Source organism: Lemur catta, chromosome 4 (assembly GCF_020740605.2).
Source record: "Lemur catta isolate mLemCat1 chromosome 4, mLemCat1.pri, whole genome shotgun sequence".
NCBI classification, from domain to species: domain Eukaryota; kingdom Metazoa; phylum Chordata; class Mammalia; order Primates; family Lemuridae; genus Lemur; species Lemur catta.
Window position 1 is genome coordinate 56565243 of NC_059131.1, and position 18805 is coordinate 56584047.

The 18805-nt window shown below is 46.9% G+C and overlaps 1 protein-coding gene across 2 annotated transcripts in view; it reads right to left on the reverse strand.

Annotated features, from left to right (window-relative positions):
• SFXN5 (sideroflexin 5) overlaps positions 1-18159 on the reverse strand; it is a 126529-nt gene extending 108370 nt beyond the window's left edge. For both annotated transcript variants that reach the window (XM_045549853.1, XM_045549854.1), the window contains exons 1-2: positions 17963-18159; positions 7740-7808 (exon numbers count right to left, since the gene is read on the reverse strand). In XM_045549853.1, coding sequence (XP_045405809.1) covers positions 7740-7808; positions 17963-18067 — 174 coding nt within the window. In that variant the 5' untranslated portion in view covers positions 18068-18159. The remainder of the gene's footprint in view (positions 1-7739; positions 7809-17962) is intronic.
• Between the last annotated feature and the right edge of the window lie 646 nt (positions 18160-18805).

Consider the following 18805-nt stretch of genomic DNA (forward strand, 5'->3'; position numbering starts at 1 on the left):
AGCTGGGAGCCCCGGGCTGGGGGGAAGGACGGCCCAAGCTGCCGCTTCCCAACCTCCATCTCCCTCACCAGCCAGCTTGCCAGAAAGTGTCACCGTGAGAGTCTCTTCTTGCATTTGACGGGGCATGGTCTGCAGAAGGTCCCTCTGGAAAGGCATGCACCTGGGAGCTCCAGCAGCAGAGGATTCCAACAGAGGAGAATCCTGTCCCCTCGGTCCTGCTCCAAAGCCCTGAGGGAAAAGCCTAGGAAGAAAAGGGGCAGGCTCGGAGGTTGGGGTGGTGGCCAGAGAGGGCAGCATACTGTGATGGAGGGGAATGAGGGTGGAGGGACAGGAAGAAAAAGGCACAAAAAGGAAGGCTGAGGAAAGAGGCATCAGAAGCAAAACTAATCTTTTCTTGGGGAGATTGCCCTGTTCCCACAGGATGTAGATAAGAACAGTCCTCCGCAGGTAACTTCTTAGAACCAGCTAGACCACCTTCTCTCTGAGAAAACCGGGGCCAAGAGGGAGGAGTACTTCTTGCCCAAGGTCACAGAGTGGGGGGTGTCACTTAGAAACCCCAAGAACCCTCAACCCCAGTTCTGAGCCATTTCCACCAGACCTCAGCACGGAAGAACCTCCTGTACTCATGACAGCAACTGTCTCCCAAAGAAACCGCAGAAATGCCTGAATCCCCCCAAAGCTGGGAGCACCCCGGGTAGGAAAAACAAAGGCCTTTTGTACTCTTATTCAAAGCTGGGCACAGCCTAACACGGAAAAAAATGGAAAGCATGTTTAGAGGAAACAGGTACAATTGAACTGTGGACCAGTTCAGACAAAGTGGAGATTTTGGGAGTCCCAAAGCTTAAAAACCAAAAAAGAAAAAGCAGATAATGTCGGGGGTGGGGAGGATGAATTGGCAGTGGGGTGCGCAGGAAGGCAGGGAGGCCAGTGGGCTAGGTTACATCATGCCTTGGTGGCTAGTCGTTCTCACGAGGCCAGTCTCGCATTTGCTGAGGGCAGGGCTGTGCATCCTCACCACGCTTGACTGCTACTAGCGTGGCCTCCAGGCGGTGGAACTGGGGACCAAAGCTTTGCCTGCTATGTGCAGGCAAAGTCCCAAGCCCTTCTCTTGTCTTCCCTCAACCACCCCAAACTCCTTGTTCCCTCCCAGCAGTCTGGGAACCTGCAGGGTGATACCTGCCTGCGCTGGGATGAGTCCTTGGCTCCCAAAGCCATGAGCCACACCTTGAGAGGCCCAAGGGAAGGGGGAATCAGGTACATGTAGCCTTCCCTGTGCTGACCTCTGGTCACCTTTGGAGGCCAAGTGGGGTTTTTGCCGCATGACAATGGTGCATCCCTTCAGGAAATAAATCTATCCAGATACCCCAAGAACTTTAAAAACTGTCATGGCCTCCAGCCTGGCTACCCTGCTCCTGGGAACTTATACTAAATTTAGCAGAAATGAAAAGTGATAATGCCTGAGACTATTTTTTTGCAGGAAAGCAAAAGAGAGGAAACAACCTATCTGTTAGACCTAAAAGTCTAAAAGGGGATGGTTATTTATGCCACAAAACTTGATTTTAAGAAATTATAAAGACTTGGAAATGAATGAAAAGGCAAGTAAAAAGTATATGTTCAATGTTGTAAGCATAACAAAAATGTACACAGATGGACAAGAACTTGAAGTATATAAGGGTACTGACAATTGGTGATTTTTTAAATTAAAAACTCCATTAAAGACTTCAAAGTTAGAACATCTGGTGCTGTCTAGAATGCATTTAAATGGACACCCTCACTCGCTGCTATTGGGAGTGTAAACTGATAAAATCTTGGTACAGGTTGGTACAATTTGCAGGGCAATTTGGCAATATTTGTCAAAACCCTTAAAAAGCTTTTCATCCAGAAATTCCACTTCTAGAAATGTATTCAAAGGAATTAAGAAAAGTACAGTGAGATTTATGTATTAGGAAGTTTATTGCAATATTATTTGTAAAGGCAAAATACTTGAAACTACCTAAATAGTCAATAACAAAGAAAATGATTAAATAAGTTATAAAATAACCCTGTGATGAATTACTATGCAGTTATTAAATGCATTTCAAAACATTTAATAAGAAAAATGCTCACGAAATGCTCATGATATGGAACAAAGTAGACATGGATATCTACTGCTATGTAAATATATATAGAATCATATGATGTCGATGCATCATATATACATGCATATCATACATACATGCCTATCATATATGATTCTCTCCATAGAGATATATTAATATATATACATATTACATAAATCATCCCAATTTTGTGCATACACATACACCAAAATGTTAATGTTGATTCTTTCTAGCAGGTGAGATTGTGAGCACTTTTTATCTTCTTCTTTAGACTTTTATGAATCTTCCAGCATTGGGGATTACTCCCAGAATCACATCACATCAGCAGGCACACAATGTCAGTTTTTTTCATTGTTAGTGATGCTAAGTTTGGTCACCTGTTAAAGGATGTCTGCCACTATAAATAATATTGCAATAAATATCTTTATACATAAATCTCACTGTACTTCTCTTAATTTCTTTGGATAAGTTTCTAGAAGTGAGATTTCTGAATGAAAGACTTTTTAAGGCTCTCCATCATAAAGGCACCTTTTCCCATTTGTAACTGTTAAATAAATAATCTGCAGGGTGGTACTTTGAGAGGAAATGAAAATTCTGTTTCCCAACAACACTTTAATCTATGGAAATAGTTATCCATTAATGATCCCGGTTGAATCAGTTACTTCACTGAGAGTTACACGAGGTAAGAAGAGCTTCCCCCATCCACATTTTAGCATTATTATAGTGCCTTAGACCATTTGTGCTACTGTAACAGAATATCACAGATTGGGTAATTTATAAAGAACAGAAATTTATTTCTCACAATTTTGGAAGCCGGAAGTCCAAGATCAAGGCACCAGCATTTGATGTCTGGTGGGGTCTGCATCCTTCAGAGGGGAGGAGCACCCCGTCCTCACAGGGTGGAAGGCAAGAGGGCTGAAGAAGGCAGGAAAAGCTTCTTCTTGTATAGGGTCCTAATTCCATTCACCAGGGAGGAGCCCTCATGGCCTAATCACCTCTCAGTACTATCATATTCGCCATTAAGTTTCAACACCTGGATTTTGAAGCGGACACATTCACACCACAGCATATGGAATCACAGATTATTTTTGTTTATTCAAGGTGTTAGAATCCATTGCTGTTTTTCTTTTTAATGCTCAAATCGTCCCAAACAGGGCCAGTGGGTTTCCTTTCAAGCCTGTTCCTGTGTCTTTATCATTCTTTGAGCACTTCCTCACTTTCTGTAGCAACTCTCACTGCCTCAGACCTGCCTTCCGCCATCGCTCCAAGGAGCCCTGGTTCCTTGTTGTGGGCAGTGGTTTTTAGAAACCAAGATCAGTGTGCAAAGTGCAGTCAGTGAGCAGAGCCAGGAAATTAGGAGATGTAATGAAGACGTGTGCATGTGTGTATCATGAGTTCACATTGATACCACCAATCCAAACACAATATGATATATGAGTAGTTCTTTTTGTCTTTCCCCCTATTCCATATTTGTATCTCTCAACTCCCACAGTGAGAACTCTGGTACTCAACATCAGTATAATTACTTATTTATTCTACCCTACAATACATCCAAAATAATTTCAGATTACTACACCAATATTAGTATGGAGTTGGTATTATGAATACTATTTCGGTTAGTTTTCTATGCTCTCCAGGATGATAATCTGTCAACCATCCATTCCCTTAAGTAATTACTGAATTTAGAATAGTAAATTTCTTTTATCTTTAGTCCATAATTAGGAATAATGGCCCTAGAAATCTAGATCTAATTCCCTGGTCTACATGGAAGGCCAAAGCTTTCCCCCTTGGACTTCTGCAAGCTCCTTCATATGGTATGATTCCACACAGTGTCCCTAGACAGGAGACTCAAGACCCCCCAAAATAATCTCTTGCAGAGATTTCATGAATGAGGCAGAATTTGCTGGCAACTTCCCAGGAATGACGGTGAAGGACATAATGGTGCAAATTCACAACAACTTTCACAGGCACAGTAGGTGTCACTAATCTCAAAAGAGCCCCCAGCCATGTCCCCACTGTGACATCTCTTTTACTGGTCTTTCAGCTCCTCCTGATTTCTCGCTCTCTTTCCCGCTGTTCTGTCCTCCTCTTCCTTCTCTCTCCTTCCTCCTTTTAGGATCAGAAAGCACAATTCTTCCCCCTCTGTCAAGCAGAGCAACCTCCTGCTCCCCTGAAGCTTTGTCTGAGGCATTCTTAGAACAAAGACAGCCTTCTCCTAAGAGAAATTACAGTGAATAAAATTTCCTCCACCTCATTACACACACAAGGGCTGGCATGTTTTTAAAGCTTGGTCAGTTACAAACTGCAAACAAGTAGCTGCGAAACTCTCTCAAGAGGAGTTTCTCCATGGACTCAGCTAATGTGCCTCAGAACCGGGTCACCAGGTGGCTCAAGCTGCCCAGGATCTTTTACTTCTGGATCTTCCATCTCCCAGAGCCACCTCTTCATGTCTTCCACTATCCTCCCACCCTCATAGACAAACGGCCCGTCCACATTTCCTCCAACTGCGCAGCCAGCACCCCATGCTCCCTGCCAGGTCACCAGCCAAAGGCCGGGAGGGAAACAATGTTTTGTAGACAGGAGCCATGGTCTGTGGACTGAGCCCAGCAGTGCAGGGGAGCCTGGCCCTCCTGGCGCCCCACAGCTCACTGGGGAGCTATAGGGACTTTGAGGTGACTCAGAGTCTATTGCAGGGTCTTATTAGGACGGGAAAGGAACAAGAGTTGTCTGCAGGGTCTGGTGTCCTAGTAAGCAAGGGAAGGGAAGGTGGAGGCTTCTGTTTCTCCACTGTGCAGAGATGGTGCTTGGAGAGCTGTGGGGCTCCAGGGAGGAGAGGGCAAAGCCCAGAGTGTAGTGAGGCATGAACCCCAGCGTTCCCCACCTGGCCACCCTCAGGTGCCTCTAAATTCTCATGGCATTGATGGAGATGACCTTGCTAACCAACCTGCCTAGGCTGGAACTAGTGAGGGTTAAGGCCATTACCTTGCTGGCCTGGAGGTCCCACTGACGGCCATTCCAGAGTTTTTAGGGCCTAGAAGATCTTCTGTGGGCAGAAGCTTTCCAAAAGGCCAGCAGGTAGCCCTGGAAACAATCCCCAACTGGGGTTCGGTGGGGAGGAGAGGTATAGATCTTTCTGGGAAGCCTATCAGAATGTCTGATGAGGGGAAGGAACAAATGAAATTTGAAAAAATTCTGAAATTGCTGTTGCCTTGGTTATTTTCTAGTTGGTAAATATTTAAGTTGCTTTGACATTTTGATTAATAGTAAAAAATATATAAATATGAGATTTTCTGATTTACTGGTTAGAGAAACAGGCCAAAAATGGTTTAGCAATGTACAAGAGTGTTGGGGTCTTTCAAAATGCAAGGATTGAAAAAGAAAGATGTGGTACAAGGAAAGGAGTAGTAAAATGAAACAGTCTGAGTATGGGAAGAGGGGGAGGAGGGCAGTCTGAGCCCCTGGCACAGGGAGCGTGCCACCCAGCAGCTGCTCATCCACCCCCAAAACCCCTGCCTGCTCATGGTAATCTCAGGAGAACTGAAATACCTCCCTACCTCCCAAGACTTCCTCCATTTCTCAACATACTCCGAAGTCCACCATTAGCACCTCCATCCTTTGAGTTAAGCACTGGCCTCTACTGATTCCTCCATCAAGCAGATGGCATTTATATTGGGATTTTAGGACTGCAGTTGTATCTAGTTTTGCACAGTTCTGGAACTTTCTAGAATGACACATTACCTATGCTGGGCAAGTAGTCTCTTTGCTTTGGTGGTCTTCCAAATTTTTATGTACTCGTATTGATTACTCCTTAGGAGAGCCTAGGACAGCCTGTGATACCTGAGCCTTTTGTCCTTGCTGAGCTGCAGTAGGAGACCATATATGAGCGTAATGCCCACATTTCATATTACCAGGCTGTTCCCAGCACAGTGGGGATAGTTCCAGGCCCAAGAGCCCAGCAGCCCTTGTGTTTCCTTCCATCATGGCTTTTCTTTCCTTGAGCTAGTCAACTCCAGAACCTGAGTGTGCCAATCAATGCTCAACATATAAAAAACATGCAGTGAAGTGCTGTCCTCTTGGAAAGCTGACTCAGAGGCTCAATGACTTGCCTCAGGGTATGCGGGGTCCCAGGGCCAGAGCTGAGGTCTTCTGCCAGCTGAGTAATCTTGAGAAAGTTCATTCCCTAAACTCAAGTTACCTGAACAGGGATGAAAACTGGCTGAGAATAATTATACCTCAGTTCACACCCTGGCTCCATCAGCCAGCACCATGTGTATGGGACTTAACCTCTGTCTATTTCTTCCTCTGTAAACTGAACTTATAATAACATTCTCTTAGGGTTGCTTTGAGTTAATATGATGAGCTAATGCATGTAAAATGCTTACAAATTGCCTTGCACACAGTAAGTGTTTAATAAATGTTTGATATTTTACATACATACACGTTACTATACACATTTATAAATACATATAAAAAGCCCATAAATACATACTTCTTAAAATGGCTAAAATAAAATTTAAAAAAATTTGACAATAGCAAGTGTTGGTGAGGAAGTGGAGCAACTGGAACTCTCATGCATTGCTCATGGGAATGTAAAATGTACAGCCCCTTTGAACAATAGTTTGACAGTTTCTAATAAAGTTAAACATATATTTATCACACTTACCATATGAGCCAGCAATCTCATTCCTAGTTATTTACTCAACAGAAATGAAAGCATATGTCCACACAAAGAATGTTCACAGCACTTTTATTCATAACAGAAAAAAACTGGAAAGAACCCACCCAGGTGTTCAACAACAAGTAAATGGATAAACAAATTCTGAAACATCCTTTCAATAGAACATTGCTCAGCAATAAGAGGTGATGAAGTACTGATACAGGCAACAACACAAAGCGATCACAAAAGCATTATGTTAAGTGAAACAAGCCAGACACGAAAGGCTACATACTCTAGGATTCCATTTATATAACATTCTGAAAACTGCAAAACATTAGAAAGAGATGACTGGTTGCCAGGGGTTGGGGAAGAGGGGAATTGATTATAAAGAGGCATGAGGGAACATGTTAGGATGATGAAAATGTTTTATATCTTGACTGTGGTGGTGGAAACATGACTGAATACGTTTTTCCAAACCCATAGAACTGTACACCTAAGAAAGGTAAATTATACCTTAATAAACCTGACATTAAAAGCCATTAACAGTAGTTATCTATGAAAGGAGGGAACTGGGTAGGAAGGATGGTTAAAGGATACTCTTTTGTATCTTTTAACAAATATACTGTTTGAACTTTTCTAATGAGCATATATTTTATGTACTTGAATAATAATTTCAATAAAGTTTTAAATAATAATAATGATGATGATATCTGCCTTGAAGGGTGTTGTGAGAGATCCAGATGTAATAATGTGAAAAGCACAGCACAGTGTATGAGACAGATAGACAGACAGATGGATGGACGATAGATACAGGTAGATATAGAGATAGAGGCAGAATATCTGTTACCTTCCTCTCACCTCCTGCCTCCCCTGGTGTCTTCAGTGCCCCATCCCCACCCTCCCTGGCCCTTCAGAAGATTGCACACATTTTGAAGTGGCAAGGCACTAAGGCCTGGGGCCACTGAGTGACAGCCATGACTTACCTCGGTGACAAAGAGCGTGCGAGGGTCAATGATATCCAAGAAGTGCCTGAAGCGGCCATAGAAGGACGTCTGGAGAAGAGGATAGGAGAGAAGAGTAGGTGAGTTCCACACACCATCCTCCAGACACTGGGAAGCCCCACCCCACAGCTTGCCCTTAGGATCAGGGTTCCCTAGGCCCCAGGACTCCCCATGTGTGTGACTACCAGAGAAGCCTCACTGCTCAGGGACCTGAGGACAGCTTTCTTGGGGCTGAGAGTTTCCTAAAGTCAACTCAGAGACCATTAAGATTCTGAGTGACAATCCCAACTTCCCTTCCAGATGCCTCCCATTTTTCTCCCTCTCTTCCAATGCCCTGAGATCTGTTCTGAGCCTTTCAGAAGCTCCCAAGCATCACTAGGCATGTGGGCTGGAGGTGAGGCCTGGTCTGCAGCCCTCTTCTGGCCTCCCTGCCTTACTTAGGACAGCTTGAGTGAGAGAGGACCCTCCCTGCCCCTCACAGGGTCCCTTCCCAAGGTCCAGCTCTGACCCTGGGTGGGGGAAGATCCCCACAGGCACAGCTCAAGCATGACAGTGCCAAGCTCACAGCCCTTGGGCCCTCTTTCACCCATAACCCTGGAACTGCTGTGAGGCACAGGGTGAGGGTCCCACTCCCCCAGCCCTTTGCCCCAGAGCAGGGACCCTGGAAAAGAAGGGCGTTGTGCTAAGCAGGCCACAGGCGATAGAACACAATGAAAGGAAACCAAGCAACACAGCTGCTGGGCCTTCTGCCCTGGGGACTAAGCCAGCTGGGGAAAGCTGAGCTCGCGGAGAGGAGAGAGGGTGCTAAGGTCAGGATGAAGGGGAAACACTGGGGTTCATGCCTTACTTCACTCCAGGCTCTGCCCCAAATTTCTCCCTGAAGCCCCACAGCTCTCCATGCACCATCCTCTGCACAGGGGAGGAAACAGAAGCCTCCACATTCCCTCCCCTTGCTTACTAGAACACCAGACCCTGCAGTCAACCCTTGCTCCTTTCCCTTCCCAATAAGACCCTGCAATAGGCCCCAGGTCACCTCAAAAGCCCCATGCACAACAGGCCTCATACCTCCTCCATTTCTCTGCCCACCGTGGCATGCCCTGCACAGAGAATTGTCTCATCCCCATTGTCACCCACCACCCGGGTGCTGCCTCTCACAGACCAGATCTAGCTTTAGCACCACTCCTAATAAAACAGTTGCTCTCCAACCTCTTGAAACTCAAATGGCCTAAACCATTTTCCCACTTAAAACATACATGCTCAAGGCTCACACTGTTGTCCTGGCAAAATTTCACCTCTAAGAATTTAGCCTAAGGAAACAATCCAAGATATTCAGAGATGTGATTGGGGAGCACGCCAAGGATGTTCACTGCTGCATTATTTACACAGGTAGGTGGTTAAATAAATGATGGCCCATTCATATGATTGAATACAACGATGCAGCCTTTACAATCATATTCTCAGACAACATCTATGACATGGAAAAGTGCTTATGATTTTATAAAATGCATATAAGCAGTGTAATTCCAACTCAATAAACAAGGAGATAAATAGAACTAGATGGATACTAAATGAGGAGCAAAAAGACCAAATGACATCCAGATCCTGGCCCACTAAAAGGAATCAGAGTTCCTCAGGGAAGTGGCTCATTCCAGGGCTGAGACAGGGAAGATACAAGATGAAACTGGTACGTTTTGTTGTGCCAGAAAGTAATGAAGTGCCACCCCCAAAAATGATGGGGACATATTAAAAGGAACGATGAAGGGCAGGTGGACATTGTGTCCCTCTGGCCATGACACCCTGAGAAGTCCCCAGCATCACTTCCACTGTATTCTGGAGGGACTGAATCTACATCATGAGGAAATATCAGACAAACCCAGATTGAGGAGGATTCCATAAATTAACGGATCTTGTTTATCAAATGCACCAGTGTCATAAAGACAAAGACAAAAACTGTTCCACATTAAAGGAAACTAAAGAGACAACTAAGTGCATCACATGATTTGGGATTGGACCCTGGACTAGAGGGGGAAAATGCTCTCAAGGGCATTACTGAGACAAGTGACAAAATTGGAATATGGACCACAGATTAATAAAAGTGTTGTATCCATGTTACATTTCCTGAATATAATAACTGCACTGTGGTTATGTAAGAAAATGTCCTCATTCTTAAAAGACAGATACTGAAGTATTAAGGGATGAATGAATATAACCTACTTTCAAATGGTTGAAGAAAACTAACATGTAAATATAATATACAGGGCAGCCATGAAATCTGGCCACATAGGTGCTATAGCTATTATGTATTTACAGATTGAAGATGTCCTGGTGCTATCATGTATATTTGCTGTGGTTCTAGACTTTATGGATCACCTGTAGACAAAGAGAATAATAAACGAAATGTGACAAGATGTTAAAAACTGGTGGGTCTAGGCAAAGCGTACATGAAAATTTTCCTTACTCTTGCAACTTTTCTGTAAGACTGAAAGTATTTCAAAATAAAAAGTAAAAATTATATTTTTCAAAAAGCCAGATGAAAATACATTAAAATGTTAACAAAGATTGCCTCTGGGTAATAGGATTATGGGTGATTTATATTTCTACATCTTTTAAATTGCTTTTAAAATGAAAAATAAATCAATATTATGCATAGCACATAGAATATTCTATTTTTTAAAAATATAAAGTAAAATACAAGCTGGTATTTTAAGTATTATACTTGATTATAAGCTCCTGAAGGACGCGGGCTGTCAGATGCTCTTTCCTTATCCTCCTTGGCCTGGAGTCTCCTTACACATCTAGAAAGGCCTCCAGGAACCCTCCTGGGGAATGGATGTGTGGGCTGAAGAGCAGCCAATGGCCTCAAGGCTTCCTGGAGGGGGCGGAGCCGGGCTGGGCTTTGAAGGGAGGGCAGGATTAGAAAAGGGTAACAGCATGGCAGCTAGTGGCCCAAGGCAGGAAGAGGATCACCAGAAGAATGGCCCAAGTGAAGCAATTTCTTGAAGATGGTCCAGCACTGCACTGTCTTGATCCTGTCCCAGCCCTGCCAGCCCTCTCGTGTCACTTTCCACCATAGTTACTGGGGGAGAGTCCCAGATAGAGCAATTTGCCCCACAGACATCTATAAACTCCTATTGAGCTAGGCTCAGGGGACGCCAAAATGAACAAGCCCTCAAGGAGCCGAGAGCTCAGCAAGAGACAAATAACTACAAACAAATAAACAAATAACACTGTGATCAGTGCTTAAATGAGGCATCACAGAGAACATTGGGGACACACAGATTTCTTTCTAGTGTGAGTCAAGGAGGCGGCCCGGCAGAGCGGACTGGGAGGTGAATGAATTTACCAAGCAGAGAAGGTGTAAGCAAGAGTATGAAGGCATGAAGCCTGGGATCAGAAGCTGCACCTGACTCTACCACTCAGCTACCTAGTGAGGACCCACGTGTGCCCAGCACTGTGCTAGGTCCTGGGGGTATTGCAAGGCTGAATGACTGTGGGGGAACAAGGAAGGAAGAAGACTCACAGATGATACCTAGATTTCTAGTTAGACACGAATGCTTGTTAACCAGGATAAGGACAGCAAGAAGCATACTGATTGAATGGGGAAGAAGGTAAAAATTCTGTATTGGTCACGTAAGTCTGAGATGCTTAAAGGGCCTTCCAGATGTAACTCTTCAGTAAACACCTGGATTCATAGGCCTGAGACTGAAGAAAGGGGTCCTGAGTTGGAAATGCAGATAATAATGTCCTAGCCCAATCAACCTAAGACCCCCAGGGACAAACCTATAGTCTGACAAAGCCAGGTTTACTGACTCATGGCAAGGAAGAAGGCACTCAGCAGAGGAACTCCGGGGTCCTCACCAAACAAAGGGAAAGATTGAGTTAGTATAGAATTTTGGGTAAAGGTGGAGTAAAATGTAAATGAAGCAGAGATTCAATATGCTCAGAGCAAACCAAGAGAGGGTAGGAAGGAGTCAACATAGGTCTGGACTGACAAGTGGACTATGGGTCTTGTTTCTTTGGAAACTGTAATGGATTTGATTCATGTGGAATGCTGGGACCAAAAACCCCTTATTTGAAGCTAAGCGCACGGGTTGATTCTCTGAGGCAAAGTGGCTTAGATCTGCCAGTCAAGAGGTGGCTGGTTCATTCCTACTGATACAATTTAAACAGCAAAGTTTCTAGCAATCTATGACCTTAAAGGGTGGGATTTCTCAATGAGTATGAGACATTTCAATGAACAGAGTTGTTCTGAAACTTTGTAGCTCCAGTGGGTCCTTGTGAGAAACATCGTTTCTTTGCAGCTGGCTTTATGTGTGTCTGTCCTCCCTGCCCCTTGAATGGCAGGGAAGGTGTTTACTTTCTCAGTCTGAGTTCATTTTTATTTTCTCAATAGTTTAAAATGTATAGCCTTCTCTCCCCTTCTAAAATTCAGCCCCCATCTTTACCCAATCACATAGTCAGTGGATGTTTTTCCTTCCCTTTTTCTGTACCAGAAAAATGAGTCAGCCAAGTGATTCCTTCCCTTTCCCTGCACAAGAAAGGTGAGTCAGCTATTTCTCAGCAGGAGCCCTGGGCCTGCAGCAGCAGGCTGCCTTCCCACCTCTACTTCTCTCCCACCTGCAGGCCCCTGGGGGAGAGCAGGCCTTGGGAGCAGCGGCTGAGGATGGAGGTCCAAGAAGAAACTGACAGGCATCCCCTCCCCTCCAGACCGCTAAATTACTGCTCTTGGGGATTAGGAATAAAACACTCACTGAACCTATAGCCCAAAGGCAAAAAGCCTGGACTAGTGCAGTCATCCTCAGGCTGCACATTGAATCTTGTGGGTGCTTCAGGAACCAGGCCACATACCCAGGAATTCTGATTCTGTTGGTCTGGGGTGGGTTCAGTATCTGTTTAAAAACCTGACCAAGTAACTCTAGGAGGTATTGACCCCTCTCCAGCAAAGTCAACTCTCAGAGGTTCCCTGGGTGCTATGCTGTCCTCTGCTCCCCTTTACTAGGCAAGGAGGGGGGTGGGGGCAGTTAAAAGCATGGACTTGGCCAGGTGTAGTGGCTCACACCTGTAATCCTAGCACTTTGGGAGGCCAATGTGGGGGAATTACTTGAGGCCAGAAGTTTAAGACCAGCCTGAGCAAGAGTGAGACCCCATCTCTACAAAAAAATAGAAAAATTATTGGGTCATGGTAGCACATGTCTGTAGTCTCAGCTACTTGGGAAGCTGAAGCAGGAGAACTGCTTGAGCCCTGGAGTTTGAGGTGGCAGTGAGCTATGATGAGAGCCCTGCACTCCAGCCTGCAAGACAGAGTGAGATCCTGTCTCAAAAAAAAAAAAAAAAAAAAAAAACGGCATGGACTTCAAGTTTACAGGAGAAATAGGGGATGGAGGAACATATTAAACACCACCACAGAGATGCCATCAGCCACATTCAGGGAAGGAATTCTATAAGACAAACAATCTAGTTTCTTTAGCAAATATGAGGGGACAAAAAGGGATGGGGAGAGAACCAGTTAAGTTAGAAGATACAAAAGAGAGACAGCCAAATGTAATGTGTGGGACTTATAGGATCCTGATTCAAAATAACCAACTATAAAAAAAAATTATTTGACAATCAGGGAAATGTGAATATTGAGTGACTAGTTATTTGGTGATATTACAAAATAATGACTATATTACAAAATAGTGTGTTAAAGGATTGTAGTTATGTTAAAAGTAATCAAAAATCCTCTGATATATGACATAATGAAGAGAGGCACTTCATCCCTGTGATATTATTCTCCCAAACCCATAACCCCAGTCTATCCACGAGAAAGACATTAGGCAAACCCAGACTGAGGGGCATTCCACAAAATATCGTACCAGTACTTCCAAAACTGTCAAGGTCATCAAAAAGAAAGAAAGTCTGAGAAACCGTTACAGGTACTGTGACTGTCACAGACCAGAGAAGACTAAGAAGACATGATGACTAAATGAGGTGTGTTCCCTGAAGGGATCCTGGAAAAGAAAAGGGACACTAGTGTAAAAAATAGTGAAATCCAATTAAGTCTGCAATGTAGTTAATAGTAATGTCCCAATGTTGGTTTCTTAGTTTTGACAAATGTACTGGGATACTGTGAGATAATAATATTAGGGAACACTGAGTGAGGGTTATGCAGGAATTCTGTCTTTTAACTTCTGTAAATCTAAAATTATTCCAAAATTTTTAAACGTTTATTAGAAAAAAACTAACCAAAGAAACCTTATTGTTTTCTACAGATATCTACTAGTAGGTTCAATGAAATGATGAGATGTTTGGGCTTTACTTCAAAGCAATTCACTGGTTGGGGGTGGGCAGTATATAGATGAAACAAGGCTGGCCTTAAGTTGGTAATTGTTGAAGCTATGTTTGTCAACCTCCATAATAAAAAAGTTGGCAATAAACAAATAAACAAACATGGGCTTTGGAGCCAGACTGCCTTGGAAGTTACTTAATCTGTTTGTGTGCTGCAGTTTTCTCACTCATAAATTGAAGATCATTGTACCTGTCTCACAGGGTTGTTATGAAAATGAAATGTCAATACACAAAAAGGGTGGAACAATGCTTGGCCGCTGCCATCATCTTATGGGGAGAAAATGGTCACAGACCAATGCCCATCACCCTTTCTCCACCCTCTGACTCACTGCCCTTCCTCCCTGCTCTGCTGTACAGTGAGACCCTTGAGGGAGGAAAGGAAGAGGAGTTCTGGAGTGACTCCAGGGAGTAAGGAAAGATCTTGGCGCCAAGTCCTGTAGAAACTGGGTGAGATCAGCTGGGAAATAAGAGTGGTGTCCCTGCCCTGGGTGCTAGGAATGGACCTTGGATTATGAACCACCCTGAACCAGGCTTCTGTCAGGCCAGCACAGGGCACTATGGGTATATATTAGACACCTACTACATGCCAAACAGTGAGGACAGGACCCAGATAGAGATGTGGGCTGGACCCTGAAGGAACTCATCAACTCAGTATATACATGGCTGACCTTTGTGTCTTTAGATTGACCTCCTTAGAGACCCCCACTCTGGGGTGTCTCAGGGCTGATGAATCTTACAATGTCAAACATGCCCCCACTTGATTGCAATTTTACAAGATCCCTAAAAGATGACTTGGAGAAAATGTGGCTCACCTCGCCAATTACAACCTTGTAAAATCAACTTAATTCAAGTCTACAAAGACCTGCTGAAGTGTCTGTAGCACTGTAGCATATTCATTTATTCAACAAATCTTTATTAAGCACCTCTTAAGTGCCAGGCACTGTGCTGAGCCCTGGAGAGTCAACGATGGGGAGTGAAGGCAGGTACACTCCCTGCTTCCACAGAGCCTATAGTCAAAAAAGAGAGACAGCAATAAAATAACCACCCCAGATGAATGTATACAGTGATACAGGTACTCTACAGTAGGCGAGCGCAGTCAAAAACTCACTGGGGGTGGGAGGAGGCTTCCCCAAGGAAGTGATGCTTCATGGACACATCAGGGATGAAGAAGAGTGAACAAGAGTTGGGGGCAGAGGAAGAGGTGATGTTCTAGCAGATGGCCCAGTGGTGGGAGGGAACACAGTGGGTTTAAAGGCCAAAAAGCAGGCAGTACGGTGGGAAAAAGAGTAAGAGGAGTGGGTGGGTGGGTGGTGCGATTCAAGGAAGAAGTCAGCAGGGGTGGGCCATGCAGGCCTTTGGGGCCCCTTCAGAAATGAGGTCTTTATCTCAGAAGCAGGGGAAGCCACTGGAGGGCATTTAAACATGAAGGGAGGGGGGAAGTCACCTGATCAGACCTACATTGTTGGGACTCTGCAGTGCAGAAGGAGGGCCAAAGTGGAAGCAGGGAGACCTATTGGGAGGCTTCTGCTGTGACCTAGGAAATAGATGACCGGGCCTTGATCTAGAATTCTGGCAGTGGAGATGGGCAAACTTGAGCACTATTTAAGAGGTGAGATCACTGGGCCTATGGTTGTATTTAGCGAGTGAGGGAGAAGAGAGGTATACAAGTGATTCCCAGATTTCTGACTCCAGAGATTGGATAGCAAGTTGGGCCACTTGAAGAGCCAGGAAGCCTCGCAGAAGGAGCAGGTTTGGAGGAAAGAAAAGTTCCTTAACATGGATGAATCACATGCAGTGTACTTTATGCAGGTCACTGTGCTGGAAGAGGGAAGCTTCAACAGCAAATACAACAAACACTTATGCTGCCTTCAAGAGCAGTGCCCCAAACAGGTACCAGCAATGGCTACAAGAATGGAGTAGCCGCAAGTGTATATGGCTCCAGCGGTGATTACAGCATTATAGTCATTTAAGCTACTAAGAGGTACTTGATAAATGTTTATTGCTTAACTGAATGTCCTGAGTGTCACACACAGATAACAGGCACCAGGGGAAACACACACACAGGTGCACACACACACACACCTTTACATCTTTACTCAGCACATTACTATACGCCTAACCCGCCTCAGGGCAAGATACAGACAGGGAAGGACAAGCTCAGCCCCTTCTCTCCAAAGGCCTAGGAAGGTCTGAGGAAAGCAAGCAACCACAAAGCAATCATTTAGAGGACCACAGGGCAGACTGTAAGGAAAGGTTGAGGTAAGAGGATCCCACATCGGGTAGCCAAAGAGGCCTGCAGGAGGAAGTTCGCCGTTTGATGGTACCAGAAAAGAAGAGAGCAAGAGTTTCTCTCACTGAACCTTAAAAGACGAGCAGTGTGTGTGTGGGGGGGGGGAGGAGGTGAGGAGAGGACAGGCAACCAAGGGTCACTCAAGTCCAGGCAGGGACACCCCTGACAATCTCACTCTAGGCGGCATCCTACACTAGCAGGAAGACACCAGTCTCACGCCAGATACCTACATGCTGAGACGGTCTATTTTTTAAAGGAATTAAAGTCCTGCTTAAAAACATTGGGGACATTTTTTTCAGAAGGCTCAGGAGCACAGCTCCTTAATGATCAGCGAAGCTCGGGCACTCCTTTGCTGGAACCAGTTCCTCTCCCTCCACCACCATTTAAAAAAACAAAACAAAAACAAAACACCGCACCGACCTTTGTACTATTTCCTTTCTTCCTGCAAAGTTCTTTCTGATCGCCTCCGCTGCTACCCACCCCCCGGTGAGCCCGGGTTCACTTCAGCCGCATCTCTGTCCTCTTCCTAACAAATAAAGTCCATTTCCTCAGCGCAGGAGGCAGGGGCCCGCAGATCTGCGGCGTGGGCACAGCCCCTCCCAGCGTCCTGGCTCCCGGGCCCAGCCAGCACGTCTGGGCTGCCGGTTCTATTCCCGTCTCTGTGGCCGAGGGCCGAGTTAGCGATGCCCTGGGCGGGGGTCCCGGAGGAAAAGGACAACTGCCACCGTGCCCCTAAGAGCCCGAGCGGGTCTGCACAGTCCAGCGTTCTGTGGTGCCGGGGCCCGGGTGCGGGAGACCCTCTGCGGAGGACGCAGCGAGGGAGGGGCTGGCGCGGGCTCTCGGGGACGCGGCCCCTCCGAGGGGCGACGGCCCCAGGGGATGACACAGCGTTTCCCCCGCACCCCCGGCTGTACCCACACGTCCTAGCTCCTTCCCCTCAGGGCACCAGCTGGCCGACTCGCTGCGTCGGCGAATCCTCAGCGGGGTCGGGGGTGGGGGGCACGGGGGTCGCCGGGCCGCCGCACCCCTCGGCACGTGGCCCTACCCTGGCGCGCTTCGTGGACTCGGCTCGGGGTCGAGGGCTGGGAACGTGACCGCGGCGCGGACGCTGCCCGGCAGCTACGCCAGCAGCTCGAAAGGAATGTCAGCCCCCACCCGGGGAAAAAGTTAGAAGCCATCCCGGCCATGCCAACTTCTCATCCGGGGCCGGACTCGAACTTTGCGCCGGGAGCCGACAGCTGCGCAGCCGGGAGCGACCCTGCGGGAGCCGCTCGGACCCGGGCGCCCGGGATCCCCGGCCGCGGCCGGCGGCGGCCAATCAGAGAGCGCCTCGGGCGGGCAAGGCTGGAGGGCGCGGGCAGCAGGGGAGTGACGGCGCCAGCGGCCAATAGGGAGCCAAAGTGGGAGTCCTCGCCCGCTCCACTGACCAATGGGAAAGGGGTGACTGTGGCCGAGGTCCCCAAGGCACTAGCTGCAGGCTTCGGTGGCCGCGGGTCGGGGACCCCCGGGCTGAAGGGGACTTTGGAGGGGAGTTTGCTGGCCCTCCCTGTGCCAGACGCCGACCCGCAGGCCACAGCCCGGTCCTCACCTGCTGGAAGCGGGGTTTGCCCAGCTGGAAAGGAGGTGCATCGGTCGAGGCGCTAGCGGCACTGGCCGCCGCCGCCGCCGATGCTGTAGTCGCCGTATCCGCCATGGCCACTGACGCCCGCAATCTCCGGCCCTTTTAAAATGTCCCTCCTCGGCCCCCGCCACAGCTGCCTCTCCCGATTGGCTCTAAGCAACCGCAGCGAGCGGGAGGCGCAAGGGGTTGTGGGGAGTGTAGTTTTTCTCGTCGCGGCGCTTGACAACCCCAGACTGCAGAGAGTTGCACCAACACAGACCGGGTCTCGGTCCCGCAGCCAGCCTCGCAGGGGTCCGCAGTCGGGGAAGGGTGTGTATGCAAAACCCTGAGGTTCCGACGGGGGCCACGAGAGCCCTCGCTGCTTACCTGCCTCCAGAAGTCTGAGTTGCTGCGATAGGCGTCGTTCCCGGAATGGCAGTCCAGGAGAAGGGCCCCACTCAAGCGGGCCTAACCCAGGAGCAGATGGGCAAGGACTCCAGGCAGAGTAGGGTTAATCTCGGAAAGCTTTCTGCAAGGAGTTGCACTGCGGAAACTTCATGCAGTTTTTTCCGTCGCCACCCTGCCCATTCGCCCGGTGCTCTCCAGCCGCCCTGACACTCAGATCCTGGACCATGCACCCTTGAACATTGTGTACCCAGAAGACAAACTTTAACTTCGCCTGATGCTGGCTCTCTTTCTGGCCTCAGCTAAATATTGCATTTTCCCGTCTATCACCCTGCTTCCACAGAATCCCAGACATGCTCCTATAGCACCCAGCGCTTCTCTTTTGCAGCCCTTAATTTTTTATGGTTTTGGATATCTGTCTTTCCT